The sequence below is a fragment of the Phaethon lepturus genome, unplaced genomic scaffold (assembly GCF_000687285.1).
Source record: "Phaethon lepturus isolate BGI_N335 unplaced genomic scaffold, ASM68728v1 scaffold7705, whole genome shotgun sequence".
NCBI classification, from domain to species: Eukaryota; Metazoa; Chordata; class Aves; order Phaethontiformes; family Phaethontidae; genus Phaethon; species Phaethon lepturus.
In genome coordinates this window covers 148096-169214 of record NW_010538297.1, presented here as the reverse complement: position 1 = coordinate 169214, position 21119 = coordinate 148096, and the positions used below count along the sequence as shown (strand labels likewise).

At 38.5% G+C, this 21119-nt stretch overlaps 1 protein-coding gene across 1 annotated transcript in view; it reads left to right on the top strand.

The window, feature by feature from the left end:
- Positions 1 to 1959: 1959 nt before the first annotated feature.
- ST6GALNAC3 (ST6 (alpha-N-acetyl-neuraminyl-2,3-beta-galactosyl-1,3)-N-acetylgalactosaminide alpha-2,6-sialyltransferase 3) overlaps positions 1960 to 21119 on the top strand; it is a 160672-nt gene continuing 141512 nt past the window's right edge. Inside the window, exons 1-2 of the mRNA XM_010286750.1 lie at positions 1960 to 2076; positions 8511 to 8702. Of these exons, the coding sequence (XP_010285052.1) occupies positions 1960 to 2076; positions 8511 to 8702 (309 nt within the window). The remainder of the gene's footprint in view (positions 2077 to 8510; positions 8703 to 21119) is intronic.

Below are 21119 nucleotides of genomic sequence, written 5' to 3'. Positions count from 1 at the left end.
TGGTAGCTTTGGTCTGAGAGAAACATGTTATGCAAGTATTTTGTTGCTCTCTTGTAATAATGCTGCTAATTACTACTTAAAGGCTTCCTAATTTGTTGCCGTTAGGTTTGATCAAAGACTGATATAAACAGACATTATGGCTGGACAGGTGTTTATTTAAACTCTTATAGCTTAGAGGACTCAATTAGAAGAGAAGAACACATAACAATTGTGTGCAATGCAAAAGCATAAAACAAACAATTTCCACAATCTCTTTAATATTTTTAGATACTTTCCCTTTGGTTAATAGATGTGTTCTGTGGTTCTTCAAGCTATTTCAAATTCTGTTTATACATTTTTAATGTTTCTGTAAGCCACTACGTGTGGGCATTAGATCCAAAATTCGAATTCATGTTCTTGATGTTTTAAAGGAAGAACCCATATTTTGCATGTCTTTCTTTTTTTGTTGTTTTTGCTTTACCTGCTTGTTTTTGTCATTTGGAAGGTGTTTAATGCAGCCTTTGTAGGCATGAAAGATAGCTGTGAAGAAAGATTAACCTTACAGTGACTTGGACTTGTTTTCTTTGCCAGAAATGAAGAGGCCCGTAACAGACTACTCCTGCTAGCATTTGTTGAGTTTAGTTTGAGACAATGAAAGAAAAAAAAATCTCCCCAATATTGTATCAATCCCAGACAGCCATAATGTGTTGCAGTGGATGTATGGTATTCCAGAGTAGAAACTATATTCCGAGTAGATCATTTCAGGGAAAAAAATCAGATATTTAAAATACCTTGTTATGTTATGCCTTGCATTTTCTTGTATATGTGGCTGTGATGTATCAAGTCAGGTTTTTGGTATGATCTTGTGGGATGCAACAGAGCTTTCCTGAAGCTGCATACCAGAAAGAACTGGTAGTGTTGAAAAAGACACTAGTTCTTAAACTGCTAAAGTAAGAGGATTTTGAATACTACATTAGGTTGGAACAGGATTAGCTTAAGTAAAGTTTGACATGTTTGGTGAAACTGCTTAAAAATCTATTTTCACTTGTGGAAGATTTATTTAAACTTACCTTTTTTTTTTTTATATACTGTTCCAGACAGGGGTGAATCTTACCTTGGAGTTAGTGGGGCCTTATCCCCACCAAAACTTTACAAAAGTGGCAAAAATACTTCCTGGGCATTCTGCATTGACAGTAAGGTGCCATGGTAGCATAATGGAGTGAAAATTAAAAAGAACAGTATCATAGTATTCAATAAATTCTGTATAACAACTTGTGGCGATATTTAATGTTCATCCTACAGATCTCTGATGTTTGTTTTTTTTCTCCCCTGACATTTTGAACTGTAGATCACTTGTAAAATATTATTAGTCTTGCATTCCTACTTTGGCCCATTTTTTGTTGTCTTTTGTTTTCTGCTGGTGAAAAGAGTCTAGAACTAAACATAGGGCGTAATCCTCCAGACCATCCTCAGGGGTTTCTGCTGAGGGCTTGCACTAGGCCTGTGGTATCACAAAGACAGTGCTTCATGTGTGCAGTTTGCGAACAAGAGCGGCTTGATGGGGTCTCTCCTGAAGGAACACGAACTTCCATTGCTCTCAGACATTTTACAATCACATTGCTTTCTGGAGTGATCAGATCATATTGTTCTTCTTTTCCAAGTTTCCTACCTTTCAGCATGTGGCTGTCACTGGAACACCTGCTGATGCAGAGCATGGTTGATGAGCCCTCGCTAGAGCCATAGTCTTGTGACGTAGTTGATGAGGTGTTTTTCTTTATTACTTTCTAACTTCATCTGTCAGCTCATCACACAGAGCTACTCCATTTGGGGAATGTTCTTTTTTACTTTTTCTTACCACCCCCCCCGCCCCGCCCCGCCCCGAGACAAAAAACTTGAGCAGTGACTTCTTTGTGTAGTATGTGGTGCATTGGGATTTTTTGATTGTTTGTTTTAATCAAGTCAAACTAGCTAAAGGGCGAAATGAATTCGAGATGGTTGAACAAGTTGACTAAAGTGATTTGGGAACAGCTGGAGAACATGGAGGAAGTGAGTGACTTGGGCTGCTTTGTGGATCGCCTGTTCTCCCAGAATATGTGTGTATGTGTGTTTCTTCACACATATAATTCCTTTCGAACTATTTTATAGCTAAATTTACTGACAGTATTAGCCATGGGAATCAGTTGACCTCACAGATCATCAGCATTATGACACTGTTATTTACGATCCCATGTTAAGAAACTGAGGCAAGGAAGTTTTATCTGACACTGCCAAGGCTAGAAGAGGCATTGGCAGTTTCTGGTTACTGGTATGCAGCTTGGGCTCATTGTCCTCTCCGAAGGACTCCTGGGTAGAAGTCACTCGGTGATCTTTTGTTTTAAAAATTTGTGTTTCATTCTAGTGAAGGTTAATAAGCCTTTTTCTATTTACTAAGCTTAAAAAAAAAAAAAAGAAAAAAAGAAAAAATAAAGCATAACAGATGACTTTATTGGTGCACATATATTACAGCTGCTTTGACATTTATGTTTTCTGTGCTGATAGATGAATGATTTCTGTGGAAGTAAATCAATTACACCAAAACTAGTAGTACAAAACACGAGGGGCTCCCTAGTCTAAGAGAACAGAGGTTTTGAAATATTTTGAAATATTATTTAATACATTCTCTTCTAGAAGAATTTGCTGGAGTTTTTTGGTCCTAAAACACACATGACAAATTGCCACTTCATGTTTAGTGTAAACATACATTCAGATTTGAGGCTCACTTCTGAACAGGAGATTAAGAAACTCCCTGACTTCTTCCCTTTTTGTGGTCCCTTCGTTAATTCACCCAGCTTTCTTCTGCCTCTGTAGTTTGTCACCCAAACTTCACGGTAACTTTCCGTCAAACGGTTGTAAACTTGTTGCAGTGTTTTCCTGCCAGCAGAAAGCAGTCATTTGTTATTTTTATAAAAGTTGTTTTTCTTAAGTAATGCATATTTTTAATTATTTCCTTGCAATCACTTACTTATAAAACACAAAGACAAATCAGGTGTTAGAAAGAATGTGCTAGGCATCATAAAGATTTCTGAGAAATCATTAGGTAATTGAATGATTAAATTAATGATTGGGAGTCAGGAGAAAACATTATTATCTATTATGACAGAGTTTGTAGGAAAGGTTTTTAAAGAGATTTTGAAAAACCTGTACCAGCACTTTTGATGAAAAATTTTGCTTTCATGCCACAATTTGAATAACAAAACATTTACTTGGTTTCAAGTAAATGGCCCCTATGGATTCCCAAATGATTATTCTATCTTTCCTAACTGTGAAACAACATGAAATACTATTATTATAACCATCTACTGTTATAAAATAGCAGCAACTAATATGTAAACCCAAGTGTACAGTGAATTTATAGGATACACCACTCTATAAGTTTGATATAGTCTTTGGGGAATCTATCCTTTAAGACAGCACTGAAATTAAACCGCATACAAAAGTACCTAAATCTCTGAGGCTCCTCTTCATCTGCTTCATCTGTCATGACCCAGGTTCTGAATTTGGAATAGGTCTTATCAGGCTGATATAGTATTTCCTGCTTTGGGAAGGTCTGTACTGAACAATGGGATTCATATGCTTCAATATAGGTGTCTAATGTCATTTCACGTGTCCTGGGGCAACAAAAGCATGTACGCTCAACTGGTAGGTGTGATGCAGCCTTCCTGGAAAGTCAGCTACAGACTAAGGCTTGTAAAATTGTGGTAGATGTGTGTTTAGGTAGCTGATGTCCAGCTAATTCGTCCAGAGTATCTGTCAGAACAAACAGCATAGACTCTTAATGGGAAATAGCTGACCAAAAAATCAAAGCTAATCAGTCAGCTTTGGTACAGTTGTAACAGCAAGCAATGCTGATCTGAGAAGATTAAAACCAGATTTTGATTTCTTCTGTGGAGGGGGAAAGAAAAGGGTATAAGGGCGAAGAAAGGCCATTAATAATTATTTTCAAAAGAGGCATTTTCCTCTTAGACGCAGTTTTTTATTCACCTTTCCTTGAGGTCTCCCCTATTGAAACATAGCTATGGGAAGGAAAATGCAGTCCCCATGGAAATCAATAGGAATTCTCCTGCTGGTTTCAAGGAAGCAAGCTTTGATCACAATATATATAAACTACCTATCTAGAATTAATAAGTCTGTCCCTTGCTCTAACATGTGCCCTCATGGTGTACTGTCATTGCACCTGTTCCCTTAAAACTGTAGGCTTTCAAGATGAGCTCTTTATATCTTTCTCTTTAATAGAATTGACATCCCTATCACACTCCCCGCCCCCCCCGATAATGTTTATTCTGGCACCTTTTTGGTCTGCTTTCTCCCAAAGTGTGTTGGTTTTGGGTGCTGGATGGCTAGTTCCTCTTTTACAGAGATGGCTGGATTTTGACACGCTGTAAGAATATATTCTCGCAGTTGGGGTAAAAATAAATCATAAATTCATGTATAATATTTATGTTGTTCTCTTGGAAGACTGCTCAATGATGCAAAGTTCTACTGGTAAGAATATTCAGTGTTGAGGATTATGAAAATATCTGAATATATGTCTTACACATTAAAGTATGGGTTTTTAAATAGCTATTTTTCACACTAGCTAAATGTTACCAATCAGGGAAGTGACATAAAAGAATGATTCTTAAGCTAATGCTCTTTGCACTTTCCCTGCGTATTCTGTCTTACGTAGATTTCTTCAAAATAGGTGCTGCAGCTTTCAGAAAATCTTGTTTACAACTACATTATTTTCAGAATTAATTTTCTGCAAATTCTATTGTCTCCTTAAAAGGGATGGCAATGCAGCTTTCTTCTGTAACCCATTGTTGTGAGTGTGGCCTCATTGGTAGCAATAAGGTAGTTTCTGAAGGGAGCTGACACCAAAAGCAATGAGTTGCCTTGCGGTGTTACTGTTGTTCAAAACCTTTAAATCAAAGATATCACAGTAAGAAAGTGATACCATCAGCTCACATGACATTTTGCTTATTCCCTCCTTAGAAGTGTCATTGACCTGTGGGGAAACTATGGGATGACCAGGCGGTTTCAGTACAACATACTCAAAGGCCATGGTAGTAAAACATATTACTAAATGTCAATGAATACATTCAGGCATTGAGATTCAGAAAAGGTACCTTGTTTTCAAGACTCGGATTGAAGAGAACAGAAAGCAGCACACAGATCTATGGCAGAGACATAGATCAATGGAGGACGCTTTTTAAAAAAGTAAAGCTCTAAAAATCTTTTAAAACTTCTTTTGGAGGACTGGGAAACTTAGTAATTAATTTTGCATTGACTGGTTGTAAAATATACACAATTAAGGGAACGTCTTCAGCCCCCAGATGATTAAGACTCGGGAACTGGAACAAGTACAAATACAGGGCCATTATCTGCCCTATCACCCATGGCGTGAGCAGAACAGCTATTCCTGTGCGAGGTGTCCTTGCATCAGCACAGAGCTCGTGGAGGGCAATTACCAGTTACAGAACTGGAGCACGGTTCCATTTTTACTGAAACCTCCCAGGGGATTATACTATGCCTTCTAAGAGATGAACCAGGGATTATGGATATAAGACAGTTTTATTCATTAAAAACCCCCAAAATAGTCTTCCATTCTTCTTTTGCATTCAATAAAAGGGCTTATTTTGTGTATTATTTGATGCCCAAAACATGCTAAGTGCAATAGTAAAAATCAGTAGCAGTCAAAGAGTTTATATGTTGATAGATCTTGACACAGTGGATAATAATAGCTCCAGGAGGAGAAAAGAGAATAAGGTTTTCAAACTACTCGTTTTTGTATTTTTTTTTTTTCCTCAGGGTAGTAGGGTGAACAGTTTATTTGTTAGGTGGTGAACTAGCCTTAGTATTTAAATGAGGTCCAGACTTTCCCAAAGTTTGCAGAGCAAGATCCAGATTTCTGTTTTTGGTGTTATTTCTGGATCAATATCAGTAGTGCAAAATCCTAGCTAAAGGTGAGACTAACTTTCAACAATGCTGCTTCTTCAATAGTAAAAAAGAGTTTGCATTTTCACAAAGTGAAGACAGCCAAATTTTTTTGGTCAAGATCTCAAATGTTATCTTCTCAACTTCTAACTCTACTTCTTTCTTAGATTCAAAAATGTCATGCCAGCTTCTTTCTTAAACTCAAAAATTTTCTTCTTGATTTTTTTTGTTCTAGGAGCACACTTGAGTAGGAACAGATGGCACCTGATACTTTCAAACATGTGGGCCTTTTCTATAAGTGATTTTTAGCTGTGGCTCTTTCTGTATTTTCAGCATGTAGCTTTGCAATTTAGATATTATATAGATTATGTCCGTTACCTCAGGATCCGCTGCATGACCACACTGCCCTAACCACTGTGAGTTTGTGCAAAGATATGGTTCCTTCTTTGAAGTTATAAAGTTTACTGCTATATCAGCAGGATGGAAAAACATGTGTCATATAACACATAGGTGAATATTTAATTTGTTTTCATTTATGCTGTTTTCACAGCTTTTTGTAATCTTTTCCTAGTTTAATTTTACCTTCACTATCTGAAGTCATGCAGCTCGGTAACAGTTGTGCCTGTACGAACTGGCTGAGTTAAAAGGCGGTATTAATGCTTGGGCAACTCACAGGGGTATATGCACATGTTCTTCTATTTGGATTGCATTAAATGAGTTTTCAGAACCATATGGCAACGTACCTTAACTATTCTTCCTGAAATAGTCTAACTGTTGCAGCCTTCTGTTCTAATTAGTTACATCTTCTGAGCTTTACCAATTCACTGGAAAAACTGCGCACTTAATATTGCTTAAATTTTACACAAATGCCTTTTGTTCTTGTGGGTGTATTTTAATACTGTGCATGTGAAATGCAGATAGCTTCTTAGTTACTTGCTTTACTTTTAATATCTCCCCAGACAATACCTCACTATTTTGAAATGGTTTCCGTTGTTTATTACAGTCAAAAGTATTTCTGTTAAATTGTTGGGATTTGATAGGTTGTAGAAGTCATACAAATATTCTTTCTTTGAAACTGGAAGAAGATTTTATTGCAGAACTATGGTGAAATATATTTGCTATATCCATTCCACCCATTTGGGGCTAGGGGAAGTGAAACACAGTGTTTCAAATGGGAGTGTGCTAGCCTGTCATTTCCAGATGTTTGGATATTCTCCTGGAATATGTTCTTCTTAAAGGACTTGACCTTACATAAAGGAATTGGCCATTTATTTAACTACCTTTTAAAGGTAGTCAAATCATTCTTGCAACACAAGTAAGTAATTGGGGTTTTGCAAACTTTTCTTTTGCTCTTACATGTTTTCTCTTGCAACGGCAAACACAGCAGCATGTTCTAGACCACTTAGCTGTACTGCTTTATGCACTTTTCATTAGCAACTGTGATAAGAATAATATGGTTTGTACTCTTCAGTCCATTAAAGGTGGAGCTGTGTCTGCATCATGCGTAAATTTTAAACTTGCCTCTTGAATGGGAGTATCAGATTTATTGTTTTTATGATCCAAAATGGAAAAAGCACTAAAAGTTCGTTGGCATGAGCATATGAACACTGCTAACTTCTTTTAGAAATTAGTAGGCTCTTTGTGTTTGTGTGTAGAAGAGAGAGAACCTTGTGTGTAGAAGAGAAGAGACCTTTTCATCAGTAGAAAGAGAAACTCCATTTTCTGGTTCCCAGAGGCACTGTGCAAGTAGAATAATATAAGCTGTAATATCAAATCAATCACATTTACATTTCAAAAGCATCCTTCATAAAAGTGCCCCAGAGGGCTGTATCCAGCTAATAAAAACACAAATAAAATAAAATATTTAACAAGCTATATCAAGTACAGGTAGGGTGCGCGTGTCTTGTAAGCCTGACCTTAAAAATAGACAGCAAATCAGAATTTTCCAAAGAAAAGTTTGAAAAGAAAAAAATCTAATGTCTATAGCCATGGACCAAAGAATACAAATACACAGTGCAAGGAATCCATAATATCTGCTCATGGATCAGAGAGGAAAGCCACTGAGGCTAAACAGCACAGCCTGAACAAGAGAGAAAAATGGTCACATGGGCGTGAAACACCACAACACTGCACTGAAGAGCAGTTGTTTTGCAGGAAAAAAAATAGGGCTTTCTTAAATGATCCTTTGATATAGGACTAAAGTTGTAGGATCAGACACTCAAAACTGAAACACTTTCTTAATATTAAATTTATTCCCAGATTACCACAACTGAGTTGCACTTTCAGTTATGCTCTGAAAAAAAATGAACGAAATGTGGAGATTTACTTTTAAAAACGGCAAAGACAGGTGGCCTTGGATGGCCTTTGAGCCAAGGACATTTTAAGCTGGCCTTTTACCATAAACACTTCCATGCTATCACTTTTCTTTAGCATCAGAAATGTTCTATTTTTAAAGGGTTTAAAACAGGGCAGACTCATACACTTTAGTTACTGCTTCTCCTTAGCTTCTTCAGAGTCTTTTGGGTTGCTCTCCAGGCAACCTTACTTAAACTTTTTCTTTTGTTTTTTTCCCTTTTTAGGTTGTAGTGCATTATTTTTGCCCTGTATTTTTGCTACTAGATGTTGTTCTGAATTGGACTAAAACTATTGCTACCAATGGGGGAACAATAGTTGCCCTTCATCTGGGAAAACTGTATGAAACAGAGATGTTCTTTTACAGAACAGATGGCAGAGTGATAGCAGGTTCCACTTCAAACATGAGCAAGCACAGGGTGTGTGTGGGCAGAAGGTTTCATTGCATATGATTTTATGAAGGCTTGGATATATGGGCGAGAGAAGGTAGAAAGAGTACTAGAGCAGTGAGAGGGCTGTATTTAAAATATTGGATGAAGTCACAAAATCCTCAGCAGTCTAGTGCAGAGGAAAAGCCAAAAAATCCTTCCGGATTGAATGTCAGCTAGAAAGAAATTTGGCACTGTGTGAGTAAAGAAAATACCTCCTTTTACCTTAATTTCTGTTGCATTCAAGGAAACTTTGTTTTGTTTTTAGTTTTTTGGTTTGGGATTTTTTTTGTTAGCAGACAGATTTGCATGAGATATTTGGTTCTACCATAAATTTCATATCTTAATCAAAATAAACTGCAGGACTCCTGAGTTGGCTAATAAATTATGTCAAAAAAGATTATCAGAAATACGAGTTCTGTGAATTTGCTCTCATGTCTTAGGGTTGCTGTAAGCAAAAATCTTACACTTTCTCCATGGAAACATTTTATTTCCTGATGATAGGCAATTTATTTATTTAAAAGCCCTAGTAGTCTCATGTGACTTGTGCTGGGCCATGATAAGCCCTGAACTTGGCTGCTGTATGCACATGGTGCCACTGGAACTTGCTTTATGGTGGCCTTGACATTGACTTATTTGTCTTATGGACGTATCATTATCTAACCCTCTTAACGAATCTCTCTGTCCTGGAAACAATCAGAACAGACACCAAGAGACTAGCTCAAGTGAGTTTCTTAATGAGTAAAAAGTCATTCCATCAGTAGTAGAATTTATACAACCTAGTTGCCTTCGGATGCGGATCAAGCGGATCTTATGTCCATTGTATGTTTCCCCCTCTCCTTCCACCTCACAGCATCTCTTGCTTTTCTCTCATCCTTTATGAAATGTCACCTCTCTGTTCTCTAGCTCTTTTCCGTAGTAGCAGGGCGCACTCAAATCTGTATCAATACAGGCTGGAGGATGGAGGGATTGAGAGCAGCCCTGCTGAGAAGGACTTGAGAGTACTGCTGGATGAAAAGCTGGACATGAGCCAGCAATGTGCGCTTGCAGCCCAGAAGGCTGACCGTGTCCTGGGGTGCATCAAGGACGTGTGGCCAGCAGGTTGAGGGAGGTGATTCTGCCCCTCTACTCCACTCTGCTGAGACCCCACCTGCAGCGCTGCATCCAGCTCTGGAGCCCTCACACAGGAAAGACATGGACCTGTTGGAGTGGGTCCAGAGGAGGGCCACAAAAGTGATCAGAGGGCTGGAACACCTCTGTTATGAGAACAGGCTGGGAGAGGTGGAGTTGTTCAGCCTGGAGGAGAGAAGACTCTGGGGAGACTTTATTGCAGCCTTCCAGTACTTAAAGGGCATCTATAAGAAAGATGTGGACAGACTTTTTATCAGGGTTTGTTGCAATAGGGAAAGGGGTAACAGTTTTAAACTGAAAGAGGGCAAATTTAGACTAGATATAAGGAAGAGATTTTTTTCAATGAGAGTGGTGAAACACTGGCACAGGTTACCCAGAGAGGTGGTAGATGCCCCATCACTGGAAATGTTCCAGGTCAGGTAGGACGGGGCTCTGAGCATCCTGATCTAGTTGAAGATGTCCCTGCTTATTGCAGGGGGGTTGGACTAGATGACCTTTAAAGCTCCCTTCCAACCCTAACTATTCTATGATTCTAAATCAGTGCTATGGCAGATGCTGAGCTACAGGAGCCCCGGGTAGCTGGCTAGTCTATGTGTATCAGTATGGACCAGAAGTGCAGTGAGTATGAATAACTTTTGTGTACACTTTGTGAAGCAGATTTTCACAAAACTTGTAAGGAAATACGATTTTTGAAAGTGGTGAACAGACAAGCAGGATATAGTTGTCTGTGACTTCTTTTTTTAGAACAAGCTAAAAATATCAAATGAGAGGGAAGTTGCTGGAAAAATAATGGGATGCTGCTCATCACTTCTAGTGGCCCATCATCTGAATCTCATGTGTTAGCGCAGACTCAGTCAGTTCCTATTTGTTACATACAAGTACAAAGTGCCTTCTGTACCAGTCAAGGTCATAGTGACAGACCTGTTTTTGTACCTGATGGATTCATAGAAAGGGCAGGGCTAGGTAGGACTCATGAGTTTTCTTTACATTTAGGCAACCAGGTCGAGTGTGAATATAATGACCCATCCCCTAATTGGACAAGTAATGGTTGCCCTTCTCTCTGGGCATCCCTTTCTTCTCCCCTCGGCATGCATGTATTTCCTTCTCTGTTTTCTGATAGTATCCTAAATACATACTTCAGCTCCTTTATTCCTTAAGCTAACTTTCAGCCTAGTTTTCTTTTTAACCTTCTTTTATTTGCATGTACTTGTGCAAATGCACAATAGACATTACCAGCGAATCTGTGCCTCCCCCTTCTGAAGACAGTGTTCTGTTTGTATCACGACTTTGCTCCCAGGAATTCTCATCCTGTATATGTATGTCACCCCTGTCAGCTCAAACACAGACCATTAGCGGCAGGGAGTTTTTGCCCTGGAGCTCTCTCTTGGTGTCCTACAGTATTCTAAATAACATCAACCTGTAGTTTGTCTGTCCATGTTTGGCTGTGTGATATATGAAATGTCAAGGCTCATTAAGTTTTTGCAACAATTGAATTTTTTGCTGGAAGTGGTCTTGGGTATTTTAAGCAATATAAGGACGGGTATAAATAGAGTGGCATTTTTAAGTTTTGTTTCACTTAAACTCTCATCTCAATTGAATTACCGTGAAACTGTAGCAAAATATTTCATCTAATTGTTAGAATTCAAAGGCAGAGCTTGGTTTTAGATGAGATTAGCAGAATACGACAGCTTGTAAAACAACCTTACGAGGGGTGAGGCATCGACTTCACTGGCAATCTTCCTGTGGTTTGTACAAAATTCTATGATTGGTTTGGAAACGATTGGAACCAATTTATCAAAAATTATTTTCTACAAAAGACTGAGGCTTTTGTTTGAAAATAGTAAGAATACCAAAAACAGTCAGAGTATAGGTTTTTTCCTCCAATTTATTTTGCCTTATAGGAATAGTATAGCCTTTCCCACTTCCTTTGCGATTTCTTAGTATGTATTTTCAAACCAGTGACATCTAGGAACAACTTTTAAAACAGCAATGATGAAAAGCAGTGTTGTGAAGTTGGAAGGGACACCTACCTGAGTCAGCTCATTTAAGGATGACATCTTCAGAGTTAGCCTCCTGTGCCCACCTCATGTTTGTGTAGATGAAGTATTTCTATAGTAGAAAAATGCTCATTATCAATTAACAATTTCAGTCATGAGAGTTCCTGGTTGGGAGTTATAAGGCTGTGAAATAGGGAGCAAGTTGGTGTTTGAAGTCGGCAGCAAGCTGGCATCTGAAATAGTTGAGTTTGCTTGCTTGCTGGATTCCTTTTTTACTGACAAACACAAGCATTTATGAGCTTTCCTGAGGTATGGTCTGAAATATGTAGACATCTTAATACTCTGTTTTACCCATAGGCTTCTTTCCTTTTTGCTTGAAGTGTTCTGTTCATGTGCGCTAACTCAACACTTGCATCTAAATACTCCTGAACTCTGGGGAAACTATGATCAAGTGGATGGTGAAAAATCAAGATATGTAAATTTGTCCTGAATCTTTTCCTTGTTTGATGCTTGCTTTCTGTATACCATAGGTTTTTCTTGAGGACAGGGTACAGGAGGGAAAATACTGGTACTATGTGCATCTTTTACAAAATTTGAAGGGAAGAAATGTAAACTGAAAATATAAATGTTTTAATGGTATGGAAACATATCCTTGTTTTTTTTGGCTAAGGGATGCATTTGAGGTAATTTATGCTTATCTCAAGTAATGTGAAGAAAGTGAAAGGGAAATGAAAGGATATTCATTTCACAACTTGTTATCTTTTATCTGCCAACAATATTCAAGGGTTTCTCTGAACAGCTGAAGTGTTAAGTGGTGCAGAAGCCTTGCTTGCTCTCTATTTGCTAGGTAGATGTAATTTGAGTATTTGCGAAGGATATTATCCTGCATGATAGATTTTTACCCTCCTTTTTACTGTTTATTTACAAGTCAATAGTGTTACTGTAAAGCCAGCAATTCTTGGCCTTGGAAAATATAAACTGTATTTTAAATTTTTGTCTTCCTGCTGGTAAACAACTGGGGGATAGTTTCCAGCAAATTTATAACAAGATTCTGTTTGAATTAAGTAATTTCAGACTCTGGGCCAAATTAAGTTCCAGTGAAGTGGATAGACTTTTGGCAGAAGTGTGCGGGGTCTGATAGTTCTGGCATGTGCAGTTACTCTGAATGTGGTATAGATGGGCTCCAGGCAGAAACTTAGGAGCAGTTCATGATTCCAGATCAGCACTCAGATTCAAAACTGTCACTGCTTTGGCCTGAATTCAAGCCACAAAGGTTGAGAAACTGAGGACCCAGGATCCCTTATGCATCTTCCATTTGGGATTGTTTGGATTGTGCTAATAATCGTAGTGCAGAGACCAATTTTGGTGTTTCTTGTCCTTCTCCATTTGGAGTATAAGACTAACAGGTACAGTAGAGTTATGGACTGGCCTACAGAGTTTGTCTTGCATTTGAATACAGATCAGTCTCTAATTTCTAAGGGGTGCAGGTTTGACTTTAGGAAATCTATTATTTGTCTTTTGACTGCTCTGTTTCTTGAGCTGCTGGGAAAAAAGGAAGCTCCTCCATATAGTTTTCATTTAAAAGCATGTCTCTACAAATACCTGATTCTGGCTGTCCTGGGAAGGGTGCATGGGGTGCTTATTGTGATTGAATCCAGCATAGACCGTGAATGTTGAAACAGGGTTTATGGTAGCTATAACTAGGCTGCAGGAGAACCTGTAGGAATTGGAGTATGTTTGCTAACATGCTAGTTTTTGGTATGTGGGCAGATAATTCCCAAAGGCAGATTACGACAGTGCATCTTTAAGGTATCTAAATGGCTTTGAAATTTCTAATCCCAGTCTGCTTGCTGCGGTTCAGTGCTATGTCAGGGTCAGCAGCACTCAAAGACCACTAATAGGAGCTTTTACGCATAGCAATGAACAGTTACTGAAATGTTAGTGGGACTTCGTATCAACTGTGTGCGATCTAGTCCCAGTTCTGTTTAAACATAAGATAGAAAACTAAGTGATGTGGAGATGAGTAGGGTTTGCAGGAAAAGAAGTGGCCTTCCTTATCAACAGATGAGATGAACCATCTTTGCTGTGGGACTTACTGTGGTAATCTGATTAATACCATTTTGTCTGAGAATTTGGTGCAAACCTGTCTGTTTGACAGAGGTTTGCTGTCAGAGGGGGGCTGGGGAAAGCTTGCCCCACCAACAGTATGTTTCTGAGCATTTTGTCTATTTTCTTTCATTTTCTCATACTGGACTCAGTTTGAATCTGATGCTGGTCCAAGAATACAGAACTTGTGCATAGCAAGGAAGGGTTCATATCTGGTTCACACAGCTGCAGTTTTTAGTATGTCCACAGGATTTAAATACAGCAAATAATGCTGCATGGCTGCATGCCTTTAGATTTTATGTTGCACTGCCCCATATCATTGTATGTGTTACATCCTTTTGATTTCTTAGCTTTCATTAGGAAATGGAACAGGGTGCTAGTATGCCTAGCCCACAGCGCATGACCCATTATTTGCTTTTTTTGTTTGTTTTCAGAACCTTAAGCAGAAATCATTGTTGTGATAGTCTGCACTGTTGTTTGTATAGAGTACTGCTTTTGATTTTTAAGTCTACAGAACCGGAAACTGTGAGAAAGTCCTGTGACCTGTCAACAAAAGAATGACCTGAAAATTTCTTTGGTGGCAATGGGCTTGTTTTGAAAACAACCAAATGGAATTATGCTTGTTTCACTTGGGCAGTAATGACCTTTAAAGGAATGCTGAGCCACTTTTTATAGAGATCCTCTTTATAGGCTATGCAAATACATGGCACTTCATCCTCCTCTTGATTCACCAAATTTTAATTTACCAAAGGCAATTCACTACTTTGTTCACCCCCAGTGTAAACATGTACAGGCGACACTGCATGGGAGCCTGTCCCCACTGAGGAACAAACAGCCCCAGCAAGTTAATACTCATCCCTGATATCACACCTTCCTTCCGAATATAAGATGCTTCAGCTGTGCTTTCTCTAATGTTAAGTGGTGTGGCATTAAAAGAAGCTCTAATGCTTGTAGCTTGTCTTTCAGACAGCTGATGACAGCAAAAAAGGCCAAGTTTATTTAATGTGCCTCTTGACAAATAATAAATCAGGTTGAGCTCTCACCCAGAAATCTAGTAAAGCTCCTTTCCTCGGTGCCTTTGGAAGCAGAAATTCTCCATCCATAAGCATGGAGGAGAAAATTTATGACTGCAATACTTCCCTTTTAATTTGAAAAACACCAGAACAACAATATGAAGGGGTAGTGAGACAATAGTCTCCTCCTCCTTGCAGTCAGTGGTAGCAAGTTCACCCAACCGTATCTTCTACTCCCATAAAAATAAATATCTCACTGCTAAGTGGATCCCCAAGTATCAGTACAGGCCAAGCATCTCCTTTAGATCAGCCCTCTGTCCCAGTAGTGCCTTCCTGGTCTTCCCTCAAGTTTTGGCACCTCAAACAAATTAGCGATGCAGGTGGCAAATAAATGAGGTCTCCCTGGCTTTCACTCAGGGCTCTGACTGCTTGGAGATGGTCGCCTACAATCCTGGTGGTACAGTGAGTTCTTTAAAAGAACCAGCAGGATGAAGCTCACTAATAACAGCATTTCTACCTGTTCCCCAACGAAGCACACAAAAGCTCTCATTTTCCCTCTGAAATGTCTTACAGCAAGACTGCATGATGTGTACACCCAACAGTTTCCCTGGGGAGGAGTTGAGACACAAGGAACTGCAAGTAATGTTGGTTGAGCCTGTTAATGCACTTCAGGAGAGTATTCATTTACTGCAGTGATCATGTTAGGAGAACCTGTGAGGAGCAGAGCAAAGGCATGGCTTGTGTGTCACCTTTTCTGTGTACTAACTGGAGGGAACCTGGTGGCTTACGGAGGAAGTAATAAATTTAAAAGCAATGTCCTTCCTCTTAAACCATAAGTTTAGATCTAGGGCATGTTGTAGTTGCTGAGAAGCTGAGCTAATGACTATATAAATAGGTTGATACTTAGATTAGTGATTGTGCTTTTAGACCAAACACCTGAAGGAACTAAGACTTGAAAGCTGGTTCCTTCTGCATAGCAGTATCTAATGATAAATCAGACACAGTGAAATCCAGTAACCTTAAACAAAAGCAAAGTATATACCTTTTGAGAGAATAGGCAGAAAGAAAAGGAGGCCTTGACAGGAGAAAAATAAGTAAAAAGGCAAAAATAAGACACAAGAGAATAAAACCAGAAAGCATGAAACAAAAGCAAAAGCAAATCCACTAATAAGAGAATTGTCAGACAGGAAAAGAAAAAGAGAACACACAGACAGCAAGACAGAAGTAATGAGACAGGGGGGAAATCGGATTCAAAATGAAATCTGGTAATGAAAGAACTGTCAGACATAAAATGAGCCAATGTATGACAGAGAAAGAAGAGCCAGGGAGACAGAGCAAGGCAATCTTTGAAGAATTAAACTAACCAGATGTGGCCTCCAAAGGTAATTTGAAGAAAAGTTGATACTACTCTTGATTTCTAACGAAAAGCAAACTCTAAGAAGGACATTTATTTTATGCCTTAAGGAAAGAGTTTTTTGGTTTTGTTTTTTTTTTTGTAAGAAAGTATGCAAGAAATCAGTGGTGGTGTTTGCGTTACTTTTACAAGACGGTTTCATAGCCAAGGCTGGACTGAAAGCAGTTAAACTTATAAACTGGAATGGTTTGTGTGCTGAATCTGGTGTGCTCAGATGTCCACCCTTATCTGGATTACTTAACCCATCTGCATTAGTTTCCCTAATTTCAAAATACAGATTGTAAACTCACACTCTGTCTCTCTGTAAGACTGAAATGGAACTGAATTAAAAATGTTCATAAAGGCTTTGATTGCGGAAAGCATTTTTTACCTTGTCAGACATTATAAATACTGTTAAATGTAGTAAAGATCTTGACAGTGGAAGCTATTGAGACAATCTGGGCTTTTCTCTGAAGACAAAGGTGAAAAGAAATCAGTGGAGGAAGTGGACTATTTTACTCAGGCAGAATAAACTCATTGACTTCAAGGGATCTGGGATTTGAAAGGAAGACTACTGTTTTAATAGGCTAGCTCAAGAAACCCAGCAGTCCACTTAAAGTGCTTGTAATGTTGGGATTCTCAAAACTACTTATGTCCAAAGGGTATTATACAATAAAAAATTAAATGCACATATTGGCAGTGCAGTTTCTGGATACGTACTGCCTGCTTCCCAACCACTCCTTACTAGCAGCAACGTTGTTGGTGATTGTCTATAAAAAAACAGCTTAATGCCTTGTGGAAACTCACCATGCCTTTACTTACTGAGTTTTGGATCTGATCCTGAAGTGGGTTCAGCTGAGCTGTTATCACTATTTTAATTTTCAAATCTTGGAATGCTTTCTCTCTTTCTACTTAAGAGATCTGAGGGTATTTACAGAAGATACTTATATATTGTAATTGTTTTCTTTCACTTGTTCAAAATACAAAGCTTTTTTCCCCATTTTGGGCAAACAGTGAATTCCGGTCTGGGCTGGTACTTACCTGTAGTTTAGCCAAGCAGTCCCTGTTTTGATGTATAGTAACAACTGCTTATTTTATCTTGTTCCTTTTTCTTAGCTAGATGGTTAAAACTTCTCAAGTATAAATAAAAACTAATATTAAAAAAGAATATACATATTTCCTCATGTACAACAATATAGATACTTGCACACAGTGTTGCTGTTTCTCAGATGTGAATTTTGGAGGAAGATATCAGAAATAACAATTGAATCACTAGTATAGGCAAACCGAGGAAGGCAGTCATGGACTGAATGCAAGGTCAGGACTGCTGCAGAAAGAATTCAACCCATGCCTTCCTGTGTACTTCACTAACCCTTGGAGGAAGCTCTTTAGAGTTCTAGTGATGTTAAAAATAACTTTATTCCTTCTATCTACTTTTAGTTTTCAGGATAACATAGAAGAATGTACTGGCTCTGTGGACACATGTTGTGTGGGTTGTTGTTTTTTTTTTTTCTTCTTTTCCCCCTTTTTTTTTCTTTAGAAGAAACTAATGCATTTTCTGTGTATGTGGAAACTGAATGTTTACACTGGGATATACTTGAAACAGTATTTCTAGCCACACGCATATAGCTATCTGAAAGTGGGAAGGTGACATTTGGAGAACTCTTCTGAGAACACTCAGGGTGACAGTAGAGGATGAATAATAGAAGTGGTGCTTGTGGAGAGTTTTCTCTTGTGAGATTTGTCACGTCCTAAGTTATCATGTTTGATGCACTCAAAGCAGTAAGTTACCTCAAGGTACCTTACAATTAGCCACAATTACAGGTTAATCTGCCTGTAGTTTTTAGTGGAGTGGTGGGGGAAGTGTTCAGAATGTTTGTCTGGTCAGCTGGAGAGAAAAATTCAGAAATGTAGGTTGAAAATACGATTCTGTTAAGCAAATGCTTGGGTTTGGAGATATTTTCTTGGTCCTCCTTGCAGTTTACAAAATGGCGCTTCTTTACAGTACAGTCTTCAAGTGAAAGATCATTTAACAGAGCTCTTGTAAACAAACTTGAATATAAGAAATTTGGTCTCCACACTAAAGTTCTGGATCTCAGACAATGCCTCAGATGAAATGCACATCATATTTGGAGATGAGGTTAATAATTTATATAACTGTATTGGAATTAAGCTACCTAGGGTTTCATGCGCTTATAAGGCAACTGCATGCAGAATGATGCCTTAAGGATTAAACTTTTGATGGTGGCAATAAATAATGTACAAAATTCAAATGTTGAATGCAGAAGAGATTTCAATCGGGCAGAGCCTTGCTGAGATTTCTTTTCACACCACTCTGTTCATATTCTTTCCACTGTTCTTACTGAAACTAGTGGGCCTCCTTTTGAGAATTTATTGTGAACCATATGTACACTTTGGTGCAGTTTAAAAATGAATACTCAACTTGAAGGCAAAATGAAAATACAGGAGGATGGAACCCTACCAGGGTCAAGTCCCAAGATGAACCTCAGTGCATTTCACTGAACACTTTCTACCCTGACTTATCATGTAAATGATAATACAACAGTGAAACTCCTGTGGGATTTGAAATCAATAAGGCAAGAGCAGAACTACACATTTGTTGCATTTATTTTTGTTTGTTTTAAAAAGGGAGCTCTTTTATTAGATTTTTATCCAGCAAATAACACAGCTGCTTTAATAGGTAGTCCAGCTAGAAAGACCTATAAAAATGTTAAAAGGAAGATGCAAAGACAAGAATTCAGAAGCTGAAACATGAAGCAGTGACAGAGTTGCTGAGCTGTGAAACCTTTAACTCTGTATCCTTTTGCGTTTCCTTTATAATGGAGCCATTATAACTTCCATCTACCTGTAAGCCATTATTGTTAGCCACCAGAAGTGGCCTCAAAGTCTGGACCTTCTATGTAGAAATAGAATTTTTTTGTGCTCCTAATGAATAACTGGGGAAGAACTTGAGCTTGCATGGTGGGTGATGTTTCCCCACTCACACACAGAGACTTTGGTAGCACAGTTTCTGACTTTTTAATAAGTACATTTCTTAAGAACCCCTTTACATTTCTTAAGAACCCCTTTAGTCTCTATCTGCAGAGATAAAACTGTTGGCTAGGATTTAAACACTATAACAAACGGGATCATTGCATAGGTAGCATAAGGAGACAGGCTCTCATCGGAAAGTAGAAGCCAGACATCTCTTCCTTAGTGTCCAAGTTTAGTCAGTTCCCTTCTCAGGGGATATAAGGTCTTTTTTCTTTCACTATGTGGACAAGTCTCTGGGGAATCCCTGTGCTTCTGTGTGCGACTTAAATAGGCATGCTACAAGTGTACTCAAACCGTTATTTTTGGGATGGGGAATGCTTGCACAGGTGGTCAATTAACTTCCTCCTCAGCACAGTTGCATGCATGGTTGCTAACTCTTATGAGAAATATTTTGTCTTAGAAACAAAAACACTCAACTGTAATGTGAGAAAACTTCATTAACCAGACTGAAGTTGCTGAATGGAGTCTCTTGCCTTCCCAGACTGATGCAACCAGGAAACAGAGTGCTGGTATGTGTCAGTGGTGCTGTAATACCGTTGTCTCTGAAAGGTCCCCAAGATTCTCATAAGACATATTGGGGCTGTACTTGCACAGTGTTGAGCAAGGGTCTGCCTCCTCCATAGAATGGACAAAGTGCTTGCTAAAATCTGCAATTCACTCATTTCTTGTGTACATTACTATCAAAGTTTGTTCTTTCAGTCTGCCTTTAATTGATGCTCCCTAGGAAGGAGACCATTCTGCCATGCCAGGGACCTGAGTCAGACAGGTCCTTCTGATCCTTCAGGAGTGTGAGTTTCTGTGCTTGGGTAACACGCATGGCTGGGCAGAGAGGGCAGGGCCACAGATCAGTTGTGTTGCTGCTCCAGGCAGGCTATACTTTCGCTGTTCATTTACAGCTACATCTAGTATAGTGAATACAATTATGGACAGGTGCTTATGAAATTAACAGTTAATGTTACTTGCTTGTATATTTTATCCTGTATCTTTTTATGGCAAGAGTTCAAAGTTTAACTCTTTGTTCATGATTTTCTAAAAATGCTCTTAACTTTTTGGTGAAAATGTTCAAAGCACAGCTGACCAATTTTCTACCACTGTAATAAAAATTTTTCTGTCATTGAAATTTACTGTAACCGAAACAACAGAAATGTTGAGTGTGGTCCACTGCGTGTTGCTAATTTAGATAATGTCAGGTTGGTAAGTGTCATTTCTATTGAAATACAAAGTCATTTACCACTGTGCATTCCTTTGTGAACAGTTACTATTGCTGTTTGGTTATTTTGGGTACTAAGTTTAACATATTTCTTTCCTGCATGGAACTATAACCCTTGTAACACAATGTACCACAAAACAAAAAACAACAGGCAGAAAAGGCTAGATGTGAAGATCTGACCTTTCCAAAATCTACCTATAGGCTATAGCTGACTGCAGCTGCCATGGAAGATTCAGTTTTGCAAGTGCTATGGGTGGCAAAGACTAATGGCTTTCACTTGGTGAGAGAAGGATTTCTGAAAGAGTGATAATGGCAGAAAAGTTGAGAGACAAATTCTAGGCACTTCACAGTAAAACACTATTTGACTACTCTATTTTTTATTTTCTTTTTATATTCTTTTTCAGTGGTAGAAGCTGAGGAGACTGGATACTGTTGGAGTTTAAAAAAGTGTATTTTGCACAAGAGTACTAAAGTAACATGAGTAGATTCACTTCACACAAGTGA